Source organism: Salmo trutta, chromosome 12 (genome assembly GCF_901001165.1).
Source record: "Salmo trutta chromosome 12, fSalTru1.1, whole genome shotgun sequence".
Lineage (NCBI taxonomy): Eukaryota > Metazoa > Chordata > Actinopteri > Salmoniformes > Salmonidae > Salmo > Salmo trutta.
The window spans coordinates 13,023,116-13,036,473 of record NC_042968.1 but is presented as its reverse complement, the minus strand read 5'-3'; the positions used below and the strand labels follow the sequence as shown (position 1 = coordinate 13,036,473).

The 13,358-nt window shown below is 44.8% G+C and overlaps 1 protein-coding gene across 1 annotated transcript in view; it reads left to right on the top strand.

Moving 5' to 3' along the window:
- The window catches only part of LOC115202941 (neural-cadherin-like), a 202,342-nt gene extending 189,856 nt beyond the window's left edge, over nucleotides 1-12,486 (top strand). The window contains 2 exon segments of the mRNA XM_029767138.1: nucleotides 7,058-7,212; nucleotides 9,503-12,486. Of these exon segments, the coding sequence (XP_029622998.1) occupies nucleotides 7,058-7,212; nucleotides 9,503-10,027 (680 nt within the window). The 3' untranslated portion in view covers nucleotides 10,028-12,486.
- The last annotated feature ends 872 nt before the right edge of the window (nucleotides 12,487-13,358 follow it).

Genomic DNA, 13,358 nt, shown 5'->3' with positions numbered 1-13,358 from the left:
TCTAGTAGAAATGCCTGAGTCAAACAGTGACAGTGTTTGGGGAGCGTATGGACCATGCTATGGTAGCAAGGTCCAGCTTATACTCTAGTTATAACAGGCAGTGATAATGAGTCCCTTTGACCTTTGACCAGTACTCAGTAGTCCACCTTGATACGTGCCTTTTGGTCAATCTAGTGTCAGCCAAGGACTATGCCAGTTCTGGACTTACTAGATTTACACATCTAGTTTTTCTGGATCTATGTCAAGTAATGCAAGGTGAAGAAATGGCACAGCAGCCATTTTGGGAGGGGGCGTGGATGACCACACACCATAGCAGACATGCGCTGAACGTGTCTGGCTGTCCTGTCCTCTATCCTCATCGAGCGTTCAACTTCTAGCCGTCGCTCAAGGCAGACCAAAAACTATTGCTAAACTCAAATGATAATTTCCCCTCTCGTACCTTTGCTTAATTTTAAAGGCAACATGACCTTGATCATCCACAGCCACTGTTGCTTTTTACGTGTTAATTACTTGATTTGTAGGCGCACAATGTGCTGTTTACCGAAGCCCAAAGAAATTGAGATCAATGCACTATGGCTTTGGATAGAATTTCAATCAGCCAAGCATTTCACTCACAGCAACTTAAGTATCGAAAGAGAGGTTTTCTTCCCAGTTGCATTCAATCCAGTTTGTTTGGAGTGAATCCAAGCAGTTGAATAACTGGGAGTGTAAAGGGCTCTGACTCTCTTGACATTAAGCCGAACAAAAAGCATCTCGTTTTGAAGCTTCCTTTTTTTAACGGTTAATAGGTTTATGGTATGATGCGAACGCTATACGCCTCCACCTCCTCACCCACTCCAATTCCTCCTCTCACCCACCTCCCTCCTCCGCTGGATGCAGAAGGAACATCCCCACTCTCACATGTTCTCAGCTAGCTACACCTGTAAGGAAATAGCAGGAGGCCTGCTCTCCTTGTCCGAAAAAATAGATCTCAGTAAAGCTTGCCAGAACTGTATTTGAGAGGGACAAATTGCATCCGTGAAAATTACCCAATGTTCAGTTTTGCTGCCGTAGACTAAAAGCAAAGTGATTTTTTTGTTGGGAATAAGCTGTGCCTTTTGACTGCGGTAGGTGTTCCTTTGTAGGAGGGTGGTGCTACAGACTCAGTTAAAGGGTCCTTGCTTGTTAGATCAATGATCAATCTATAAATAAAGATGAGTGTGTAGCCCTAAATGATCTGTTTAGGCCCATAGACCCACAGAGATAATATCAGGTGTAGTGCACCGGGTTGTGTGCTGCCAAGGTGCCTTATCTTGAGGGGCAGAGAGGACATCTCTCCAGACACCTCCTGATATTTGTGCTATTCCCCTAATGCGAATAGGCAATAATGCCTTGTTTTTTGCAGACTTGCAGCCTCTCCTCTGGCTATGTTTGTTTGTATGTCTCAGTATGTCCCTTAGCCATCCAGCGGGCTCTAACCTATGACTACAGGAGCTTATGCTCTGGCTTTACACCACTGTGCCAGAGGGCTCGTTATGGGCGCGTGTCAACGATTACAGTAGAACGACGTCATCTACTGCATGAGTATGGTCTGTTAGTCTGCAGATGTTTCAAGGTTGTCCACTGACCTCAATGACAAGAGACCAATGCAAAAGGCACAGAGTCCACAATGTACAGAAGTAGGAATTTACGGAAAGAACGAGCTACATGATGGAATGTACAGAATAAATCCCTCTTTAATAGTAGTGGTACCTGATTGGGTACCAGACTGTGGTTGCCAGCCTATCCTCTCCGTCCGTGAGAAGAACCTAGCTAGCCATGGAGCTGGACTGCTTGGGCCATGTGATACCAGGCTGTGTTTGGGGGATGGTGTGTCCGTGAAAACTCTCAGGGTTGCCGATGTGGAAGTGAATTGACGAGCAGTGTCTTACAGCCTCCTCTCCTCGCGGCCAGGGCTCCTTATAAAAACACAGTGAGTCAGAACTCTGAATGAACCTACCGCTGGGTCTGACAGAGAGGGAGATACGGAGAGGCCTCACACACATCATCCTATTCATGGTTATTAAACCAAATTGCAGCTCAAATCACGACACTAGAAAGGCAATGGGCAGGGCAATCCACACAATACAACGCACACGGGCGTCTTATCTGAAGTAGAGATTGATGTACTTCTCGATACATTTTGTTAAATGAAATCATATAGCAAGTCGCATCACCAACTGCTACCTGAATCCCTTTTCTAAAAAAAAATTTGTGAGTGTATTTTACTCAGCGGACGAATGTTAGAGTAGAGGGATGCTATTCCATGTACTTTTGAATTGACTTGTGAATTACAAGCATCCTTTTATCACTATGTAAAGCCCTGTGCCCTAAGATATTTGAATCATATTTAAACACTATTCTCAAAACCCTTTGTCTTCATCATTTGTTTTCCATACTCCTGTCCTCGTCTTTCTCTCTCATTTCCATTGTTCTGATTCAACCTTTGTTCTTTAGGTTTCTTTGTCTTTAATCAGTAATGTTTATGTTGTGTCTTCTTCCTACTTTGTTACTGAACTGCTGGTTGATTGAGGTTTGCATATCCTACATCGTTAGTCCAATAATTCACAGTAAACCTGTTATTGACTAAATGTAAAATGTATTGATCTCTAACAAGATACAATCTCCATTATCCATCATTAAGCTATATGGCTACAGAGAGAATGTTTAGGTTGCTAACTACACTGGTACTGAGTGTTGGCTACCAGCTGTGTGTGTAACAACAGGTTCTAAGAGACTGTAAATCTGGCAGGTGAGGCTACACACTGAACATTCATGGTGAAAGGAATGGAACAGCTTGGTTCTCCACTGTTTCAAGGTGTTGACTGATAATTCTGGATCACTGACGTCCGCCAAATACACACACACGCACGCACACACACACACACACACACACACACACACACACTGGGACTGGGAAGTCAGAATGTTCAGTCTGACTTCTCAGTGGGTGTGTATGTATTCACGTGTGTGTGTGTGTGTGTGTGTGTGTGTGTGTGTGTGTGTGTGTGTGTGTGTGTGTGTGTGTGTGTGTGTGTGTGTGTGTGTGTGTGTGTGTGTGTGTGTGTGTGTGTGTGTGTGTGTGTGTGTGTGTGTGTGTGTGTGTGTGTGTGTGCGGGCGGGCGCGGGTGTAGGCTTGGCCTAATCCCTTCTGTCCTGCACACGGTTCCAGATTAGTTTAGCTTTTCATCCTAAAGTCTGAGTCTGTTGTGAGGTGGGGTTGAAAAAGTAGTCTGAGTCAGAGAGAGGAATACAACTCTTTAAGATATCCCTCTTTTATGTCTCCTCTTTGTTGTCCTGCCTGTATCCGGATTAGTTTCCACGGTGACAGGCACAAATGCCACAGCTGTTAGACGGCAATGTTGGCTGGAGCCTTTTGAAGGTGTCTCTGGACCTGTTGCTATTCACAGTGTGGCGTCTTACAGTGACTATCCAGAACCTTGAAGGGTATTTGGCTGTCCCCACAGGAGAACCCTTTGAAGAACCCATTTGGCTTCCATGTAGAACCCTTTCCACCAAGTGTTCTACATGGAGCTCAAAAGGGTTGTACTTGGAACCAAAAAGGGTTCTATGTGGAACCCAAAAGGGTTATCCTTTGGGGGGGGAAAGAAACATTTGAAAACCTTTTTGAGGGGTCTTCAAGGTGGGTTTGGAGTCTCAGCTAGCTCTTTGCTAGGGATGGAATGAGGGTTATATGGCAAACCATTTAGCCAGTGAGTGATAACCTGGAACCAATAGAGGTATGAGATGAGCATAAAGTGGAGCAGAAAAAGAGTCAATGAGAGAGGACAGAAATACAGTGAGAGAGAATGACAGAGAGAGTCAATGAGAGAGGACAGAAATACAGTGAGAGAGAATGACAGAGAGAGTCAATGAGAGAGGACAGAAATACAGTGAGAGAGAATGACAGAGAAAGAGTCAATGAGAGAGGACAGAAATACAGTGAGAGAGAATGACAGAGAGAGAGTCAATGAGAGATGACAGAAATACAGTGAGAGACAATGACAGAGAGAGAGAGTCAATGAGAGAGGACAGAAATACAGTGAGAGAGAATGACAGAGAAAGAGTCAATGAGAGAGGACAGAAATACAGTGAGAGAGAATGACAGAGAGAGTCAATGAGAGAGGACAGAAATACAGTGAGAGAGAATGACAGAGAGAGTCAATGAGAGAGGACAGAAATACAGTGAGAGAGAATGACAGAGAGTCAATGAGAGACGACAGAAATACAGTGAGAGAGAATGACAGAGAGAGTCAATGAGAGAGGACAGAAATACAGTGAGAGAGAATGACAGAGAGTCAATGAGAGAGGACAGAAATACAGTGAGAGAGAATGACAGAGAGTCAATGAGAGAGGACAGAAATACAGTGAGAGAGAATGACAGAGAGAGTCAATGAGAGAGGACAGAAATACAGTGAGAGAGAATGACAGAGAGTCAATGAGAGAGGACAGAAATACAGTGAGAGAGAATGACAGAGAGTCAATGAGAGAGGACAGAAATACAGTGAGAGAGAATGACAGAGAGTCAATGAGAGAGGACAGAAATACAGTGAGAGAGAATGACAGAGAGAGAGTCAATGAGAGATGACAGAAATACAGTGAGAGACAATGACAGAGAGAGAGAGTCAATGAGAGAGGACAGAAATACAGTGAGAGAGAATGACAGAGAAAGACTCAATGAGAGAGGACAGAAATACAGTGAGAGAGAATGACAGAGAGAGTCAATGAGAGAGGACAGAAATACAGTGAGAGAGAATGACAGAGAAAGAGTCAATGAGAGAGGACAGAAATACAGTGAGAGAGAATGACAGAGAGAGTCAATGAGAGAGGACAGAAATACAGTGAGAGAGAATGACAGAGAGAGAGAGTCAATGAGAGAGGACAGAAATACAGTGAGAGAGAATGACAGAGAAAGGAGGGACGGCAGGGAGGGAGAGGTACACAGACACCGAAAGACAGCGAAAGGGATTAGGGGTACAAGGGAGAGAGGGAGAGAAAGGAAGAGAGAAATGGAAAGACACAGACACTTAGTAATAGAATGAGGAATGGATGGAGCGAGAGCAGGCTCGCTGCAGCAAACAGCATTATAGTTTGATGGCCTTGAGCCTGCTCATTATTGGCTAGGATTGATTTATTTTGAGATTCTCATCGTGCCATGCCCTCGCTACGGGGATGCTCTCACTATGGTGTAACAGAGGAGGAAGGGAAACAGGCTTTTCTTCCTTTATCCACGTTCATATGGGTCTGAGCTAAGAAAAGTCTACAGTATATACTGTCCTCATGCATTACTGTATACAGAATCTAGCTATCATTACACAATAGGCATTAGTGCTGAAATCAGAAATGTAACTGTTTCAGTATTTTGCCATCCGGTATGCAAAACACTATGCCTTGCTCCTGGTGGAATTATACACTTGTCTTATAATTAGATATTTCCTGACTAGTAAATTGCTACTTTTTTTCCCACTCAAAAAGTCCCCAAGTGGTGCAGAAAAACAAACATTCTCCAGTGAGATTACTTTTTTTTATTTTTTATGAATGCATCACAGGACTCAGCATGATGCACATGCCAGTTACAGTGTCTCAATGATTTTTTTTTAATGAGTGTGGTACAGACAGAATAAATCATATTTAGTGATATTCCATAACCTGGTATTAGATGGTGGTGCGTGTTAGACATTGGGATGCATGTTGTCTATCTTAGGGTTACGGAGAAGCTTGTGTGAGGTCGTTAGTTGGGTGATGCAATCGATAGTGCAGACTTTGGTAGGGTTCTGATACGAGAGGAGGAGAGAGGATGAGGGGAGGAGAGAGGGAAAAAGGCGTGGAGGCAGACTGCAGCTAGCCAGCCACTCAGACCTCCTCTGCTTGGTAATCAGAGCAACAGTTCCTCTCCTGGAGAGAACAGACACACATCTCTAAATCGGAGAGGGCCTTTGAAGACACACAACCCAAATAGGGAAGTCTCTATGAGAGCTGACCTGAACTAACTTCAGAGAAACCTTTCTCTTAGTCACACAACACTCTCAATCCGAGTGATGACAGACCCGCATACACAAACACTGTGTTTCAGAGCTAGAGACAGTGGTCTTGAGATATCACACAACTTGATATACAGCCTATTCCCACACCTAAGAACAAGAAACGTGTCAATCTCTGAGACTTTTTTAAAACCTCACTCTCACCTAGATGAACATGTCTTCTTGTCTGAAGACAATTGCAACATTTCACAGGAGTAATAGAGTAACAGACAGACATGGGATTGCCTATTCCTGTGCAATAGACCCAGCGCCACAAAGCCCTCTAAAAAGCCACTTGATTTGCTTGTGACACGTGTGCGAGAAGGGTGAACATTGTGTTCGTAAATTGATATAGATTTTTTTTTTGCAGCTTGTTTCTGGCTGGGTACACCAATACCAAACTTCTGAAGAGGGAGAGTTCACTCAGAGATTGCCCTGATAATTGGGAGATTTCAATTCGATCTGTTTCAGCCTGTCGCCCTGGTCCCCTTGCTAAGTGACACCTTATCAAACGAATGATAGGTGAGCACGCAACAATCAACAGATAGAACAAAAACAAATAAGGGCAATTGAGAGGGAGAGAAAGATAGCGAAAATGAATTTGAAGAAATCTGAGGAATGAGCAAAGCAGAGAGGTTGAGTCAAATAAGGTGTGACGGAAGGGGGAGGGAGGGGTACAGTATAGAGAGATTTATGGAGAAGAACTGTATGGGTAGATAATATACTCTAAAGGTCACAGCAGTCTATAGGGGAGGATTGATTTTGAGAACACCACTTGCAACTCTGCAGAGAGAGCCCTTATTGAGTAGCTGTCCCAGCAGTCAGCCAGCAGTCCACCTGTCAGACCTCTCAGCACAGCCATCATGCTGATAATGCAATGTCAAATCAACGCCTTGGAAACGGTTCACGCAGTCACTTCTAATCAAACTGAACCAGGAACACTCTCTCTCTCTCTCTCTCTCTCTCTCTCTCTCTGTGTGCGTCTGTCTCTTCCTCCTGTGCTCTCCGGCACCCCCTAGTGCTGCTGCTGGGCATCTTCCTGTACACCCGCTGGCGCAGCTACAAGGGCCTAAAGGAGGGTGTTTACCACGTGTCAGCTCACCATGACGGCTGGGAGGACATCAGAGAGAACGTGCTCAACTACGATGAGGAAGGAGGAGGAGAGGAGGACCAGGTAAGAGCTAACACATCTATGTCTCTTACACACTTACACACAATGTGATACAGTGCCTTGTTGTCCCTTGTCACAAACGGTTTCAATGAAGGCAGTTCCAGACTGAATCTGTGGAGTGAAACAATTCCGGTTGGATTCAAGGCTAGGCATTATGGGTACCACACTAGCTCAAGCACACTCCTCTTCCCCACCATGGCATTGTAACACCTTCTCACTCTGGTTCACCTCCTACTCCAACTAAAAAGAAACTAGTGGAGTGTTTGTATATTCATGAACTCCTTACACACGATGACACATAACGTGATTATCAGATGCTTAGTGATGCTGAAATCCTTTAAGAGGTCCTCTGGTGGATCTTTAGATGTGAGAGCTGCAGCAGCACACAGGCTTTGTACACTTTTCTCCACACTGCCCTTTCCCACCTGGACAAAAGGAACACCTATGTGAGAATGCTGTTCATTGCCTCCAGCTCAGCGTTCAACACCATAGTGCCCACAAAGCTGATCTCTAAGCTAAGGACCCTGGGACTAAACACCTCCCTCTGCAACTGGATCCTGGACTTGCTGACAGGCCGCCCCCAGGTGGTAAGGGTAGGCAACACACATCTGCCACGCAGATCCTCAACACTGGGGCCCCTCAGGGGTGCGTGCTTAGTCCCCTCCTGTACTCCCTGTTCACCCACGACTGTGTGGCCAAACATGACTCCAACACCAGCATTAAGTTTGCTGACGACACAACAGTGGTAGGCTTGATCCTCAAAAACGATGAGACAGCCTACAGGGAGGAGGTCAGAGACCTGGCAGTGTGGTGCCAGGACAACAACCTCTCCCTCAATGTGAGCAAGACAAAAGAGCTGATCGTGGACTATAGGAAAAGGAGGGCCGAATAGGCCCCCATTAACATCGACGGGCCTGAAGTGGAGGGGGTCGAGAGTTTCATGTTCCTTGGTGTCCACATCACCATCAAACTATCATGGTCCAAACACACCAAGACAGTCATTAAGAGGGCACGACAACACCTTTTCCTCCTCAGGAGACTGAAAAGATTTGTCATGGGTCCACAGATCTTCAAAACGTTCTACAGCTGCACCATCGAGAGCATCCTGAGCGGTTGCATCACTGCTTGGTATGGCAACTGCTCGGCATCTGACCGTAAGGCGCTTCAGAGGGTAGGGCATGCGGCCCAGTACATCACTGGAGCCAAGTTTTCTGACATTCAGGACCTATATAGCGTCAAGTCTAGGACCAAAAAGCTCCTTAATGGCTTCTACCCCCAAGCCATAAGACTGTTGAACAATTAATCAAATGGCCACCGGACTATTTACATTGAACCCCCCCCCCCGTTTTTACACTGCTGGTACTCACTGTTTATCTATGCATAGTCACTTTAGAAATGACCTCGACTAACCTGTACCCATGAACATTGACTTGGTACCGGCACCCCCTGTATATGGCCTTGTTATTGTTATGTCATTTTCTTGTGTTACTTTTTGATTTTATAAAAATGTTTTACTTTAGTTAATTCAATAAATATTTTCTTAACTCTATTTCTTGAACTGCATTGTTGGTTAAGAGCTTGTGAGTAAGCATTTCACGGTAAGGTCTACACCTGTTATATTCGGAGCATGTGACAAATAACATTTTATTTGAGGTAATCAATTACAGAGCACACCCACCCGTGTGTCATTTACTCCTCCACTCTACCATTCCTCCATCCTCTTTTCCTCCAGGGCCCGGGCTTCCATCTCTCCAGAGTGAAGCGCTGCCGTGGTAACGAGGGTGAATCAGTCTCGCCTGAATCATATGAATGTTGAAGTGATTATGTGTTATATAAAAATGGATGTTCTCTAGCCCTCGTCCAATATTTCCCCGTGCTCTGTTGAAGTGAAATACTCCCCTCGCCCCCTTCACATTCCCTCAGATTACTTAGTGTATTCGGCTAATACGGTCTGTCACCTCTCCACTAGCAGAGAATGAATCTGGATTTTGTTCACTAAGGGAGAGAATGAAGACAGAGTGTAAATGTAGACAGGTAGAGCATATGCAGAGGAAGCTCTGCTCTTTTTCTCCTCACTCACCATCCCGTTCTATGATGTGATGTTTCACTTCTGTTTGAATCCCGGGAAGAGAAGCTGCTGCCTTGGCAACAGCTAATGGGGATCCTAATAAAATAGGAAAATACTCTCTATTGCTCCATCTGTCCATTTCTTCCTCCTTTCCATTCTCTATTTTGACGTTCCATCCTCTCTCCCTCTGTGTGTGTGTGTGTGTGTGTGTGTGTGTGTGTGTAGAATGCATATGATATGGCCGAGCTACAGAAGTCTCTCCAGCCCAGTCCGGCCCAGTCTGTCCAGTACAGCCGCTCCAGGGCCATCCACCAACATCACCACCCCCACACCCAGCACCAACATCCCCAGCCCCAGGACACTCTTAGCAGGTTGAGCGCCAGCACCGCCCCTTCCTCCTTCACCACCACCCTGCGAAGGGACGTGCCCCCCACCAGGACCCCCGCCCAGGGCCAGAGCAGGCCCCTCCTGCTGGCCAGAAAGAGCCTGTCATTCTCCAGCCAGGACCTGGCCCGCTACCTGTGTGAGATCATCCGGGACGCTGACCAGGCCCCAGAGTCGGCCCCCTTCGACTCCCTGCAGGTGTTCTCCACGGAGGGGGGAGGCTCGCTGGCCGGGTCCCTCAGCTCCTTCAGCTCAGCCGGGCTGGAGGAGGACACGGCTAGGGGCCAAGACTCCCTGAAGGATTGGGGCCCACGTTTCGAGAAACTCAAAGCCCTCTACGAGAAGACCGAGGCCAGCGACCTCTGAACGCTGAGGGAGACAGACCAAGCTACCATGCTGCAGAGACCACCAAACAGCAGGAAACTACAGAGCTACAGTAAACTAATTGGAAGCATAGGAGGAGAGAGAGAAGTTCAGGAAGGAGAGAGAGACTGATGGAGAGCTTGGCCTCTCTCCTCTCTGGGAGTGACTTATTCTCCACAGGGTTTTTTCTCTAAACGGGCCTAGAGCGAGGCTGAGGCTGGGACTGATGTTAACCTAACCAGGCCTATAGATGAGACTCACTGTTCACCGGATAATGGGAGCTGCCAATCAATGACATGGACAGATTAATTATGGCACTTACCGAGCATGGCACACAGACCTATTGTAGTGGCTTGCGGTTGACAATGATTCGGGTGAAAATGTTATTATATTTGTCAGTGAAATGAATTGCGAGGATTGCCTCACACCTCTTGGCCCTTGATATACCATATTCTGTTCTCTATGTCTGTGTTACATCAGTGTTTTAAAAACTGCTTAGACATTTGATACAGGAAGATCTTTTCTGTGGCCTTCCAGTGGGCTCTCTTTCCAAAATCTCTTTGCTGGGTGTGCAGTCAACAGTCAACAGTTGTGCTCGTGTGTTATACCTAAACTTCTCCTTCCTTGATTTGGTTTTCTATTCACTTCACTCTCCCCTCCATTCATTAATATTCACCGGAGGAAGAGAGCTCAGAAATCAAGCTGGAGAGAAGAATAGAAAGGACAGAGGAGCTGAGGAAAGGGCCTTTTCTGTTTCTCAGCTTTAACCTTCTTTCTCAGGAATACCAAACATTCTGAACACCACCATTGCGGCAGAGGGCCATGCTATGAATACAAATGACACATTCATCGGTCCAAGGTGAAAAAAGTGCAGAGAGGGTCGCGCCAAAGCCTCCTATAGAATTGACAGTGGACACCCTCTGACCTTCGCTGTTGTTGCCATGGCGTTGTGATCGTGGAGGCAGCTGTAGTTGACTGTGTTCACTGATATATGTCTGGAAGGGAGTGTTTACCAGTTGTGTTAAAGAGGTGGTGGGGGCGTTCACAGTAAACAGTATGAGCCCAGCAGATTGAACGATCCAAGGGAAATGATCCAGCTACATGGGTATTCACACTAAGGATCTCACCCAGTGGGGTTCAGCTATTTATCTTCCCCAAAGCTGGAGGATGATGCCCCCACAAACAGTTCCCCCCTATCATATAAACCAGGACCAATCTGCCCAAACTAAAAACCCTTCAGAAGCCAGCGTTCACTGCATTTGTGTTGTTCACCTCTGCTTTGAGAGAGGAGTGCAGAGTGGAGGTGAAATTAGCCAAAGAATGCAGAAGGGAGGAAGAGTGGAAAGGAGGGAGAGTTTGTGCTGATTCAAAGCACCTCCGGGACTCTGAGTTAAATGCGCTTGTGTGAGGAGCTGTGAGGCTCCATGGGGAGTAGAGGAGACAGGAAAGGGTTTTGGAAATGGTTTGTTGCACAGCAAATGGAATAAATAAGAAGTAATGTTACCTTCCTCTGCGATAGACTTAACACCAATGTTGTATTTCATGTATTTCGAGGTAGCATCAGCACACCCTTCTCATTATTTTGATTTAGTTTTAAAAAAAAAATCAGTGCAGAGACGCTGCATGTTGAGCGTGACGGCACAACAGTAAAGGGTAGGAGTGTGTTAAAAACACATCAGAACACTAATCCTAATGGGAGTTGATGGCGGCGCTGTCATGCTGTAAACCAAAAGATCATGGGAGTTTTAAAAGTCGATTGAGAAGTCGACATTCTGATTATGGATTTCAAACGTGCCAATTTTCTGAAGGCAGCAACAACGTGAGTTTAAAATAGGATAGGGAGGTGAGGGAACAGAACGCTGCCGCAATGCAATGCTTTTTTCATAGACATCAAAAGCTCCTCAAGGGATGGAGTTTTGATTCATCCTCCGAGCACGGTTGGCCAGGAACCTGGCTTATAGAGGAGATAGTAAAAATACTAATGATTAAAATGTGAAGATTGTGTTTGGGATTCACAGGATTTCTCTCTGGGTTGGAGAGAAGAGATTCTACTTTAATTTGTATCATAAATGGCTTCAACATTGTCTAATGGATACAAACATATTGTGGAATGTTATGTTTTTACCTCATTTGTATATAGGAAGATAGTCATTGCTTTTTTAATGTGTAAATGGAAGAACTATGGATCACGTACTGCTTCTTTAAGAAAAAGTGAACTTATCTTTTTTTTTTATCATTATCATGACCGGCTTTGAATATAGATATCTTGGTGTTTTGTATTTGCATCAGTCTTTTTTCTCAATAAAGATTAATTTATTTGAGTCAGTGATTTTCCTGATTGTTTGCATACAGCATGATGTGAGTTGATGGCAGGGTTCCCCAAATGGTGTGTGGTTTTATTTTTGTGCTCCAAGTTTTCTGAGTAAAAATGTCATTGTTTTTATTAAAAAAAAGTAAAAACACCAGGAAATCAGCTCCAAATTATTTACATTTTGGAAATCTGTTCCCAAGTATCCCCACGCATAATAGAGTCTGTGATTGTATACAAATGTAAGCAAGGTTTGAAATATATCTGTTTGGGCTTCTTGCGGTCAATTTGCAATTTACAAATTATTTGTCATTATGTTCCTGCCCCCTGACCATCCACTCAAGAAGAAAAAAAACCATCCCGCAGCTGAATGTAGTCGATGATGCCTGGTTTATGGTATACAGAACTAGGAAAGCAAGATACCTTGTTTTTGGACTTCGAATAAATGCAATGATGGAGATTCTGTCTTGCAATGAATTTCTTGGTGTGAACATCAAAAGAATGGACAAATGATGACAGCAGAATACCACATGTGAAAAAACATTTTTTTCATGCAAAGCAACAGAGAAAACAAAAGTCCTTTTCGAAGAGAAAATGGAACACTGATCAATGGCAAACTGCATTCACAAGGAAGATGAAACAACATAAAACATGATATGCCACACCAACTAGTGCAATTTCTCCACCGGCACGTCAAACAGGACCAACCCATTTACTGGGTGAACAGACAGACACAGAACAATAGGAAAGGAAATGCCACAAACACCAGATTAGCAGAGGGGTGTCTTTTAGATTAAACAGTGTTAAGTAATGAAGACTGGGCCATAGAAAATTGTCATCATGACTTTGAATCATTTCCAGATGGTACAAAATCTGATGCGGTCGACAGAATATTGGAAACGTTCATGTAATCAGTCTGCATTCAATCCCCAAAATGATGCCTATTTGATATTTAAACCCCCTGTAAGATTTTGCCCTGTAAAGTCTCTCAAGTTGACATTTAGCTTAAATCATGCAAAATACAAC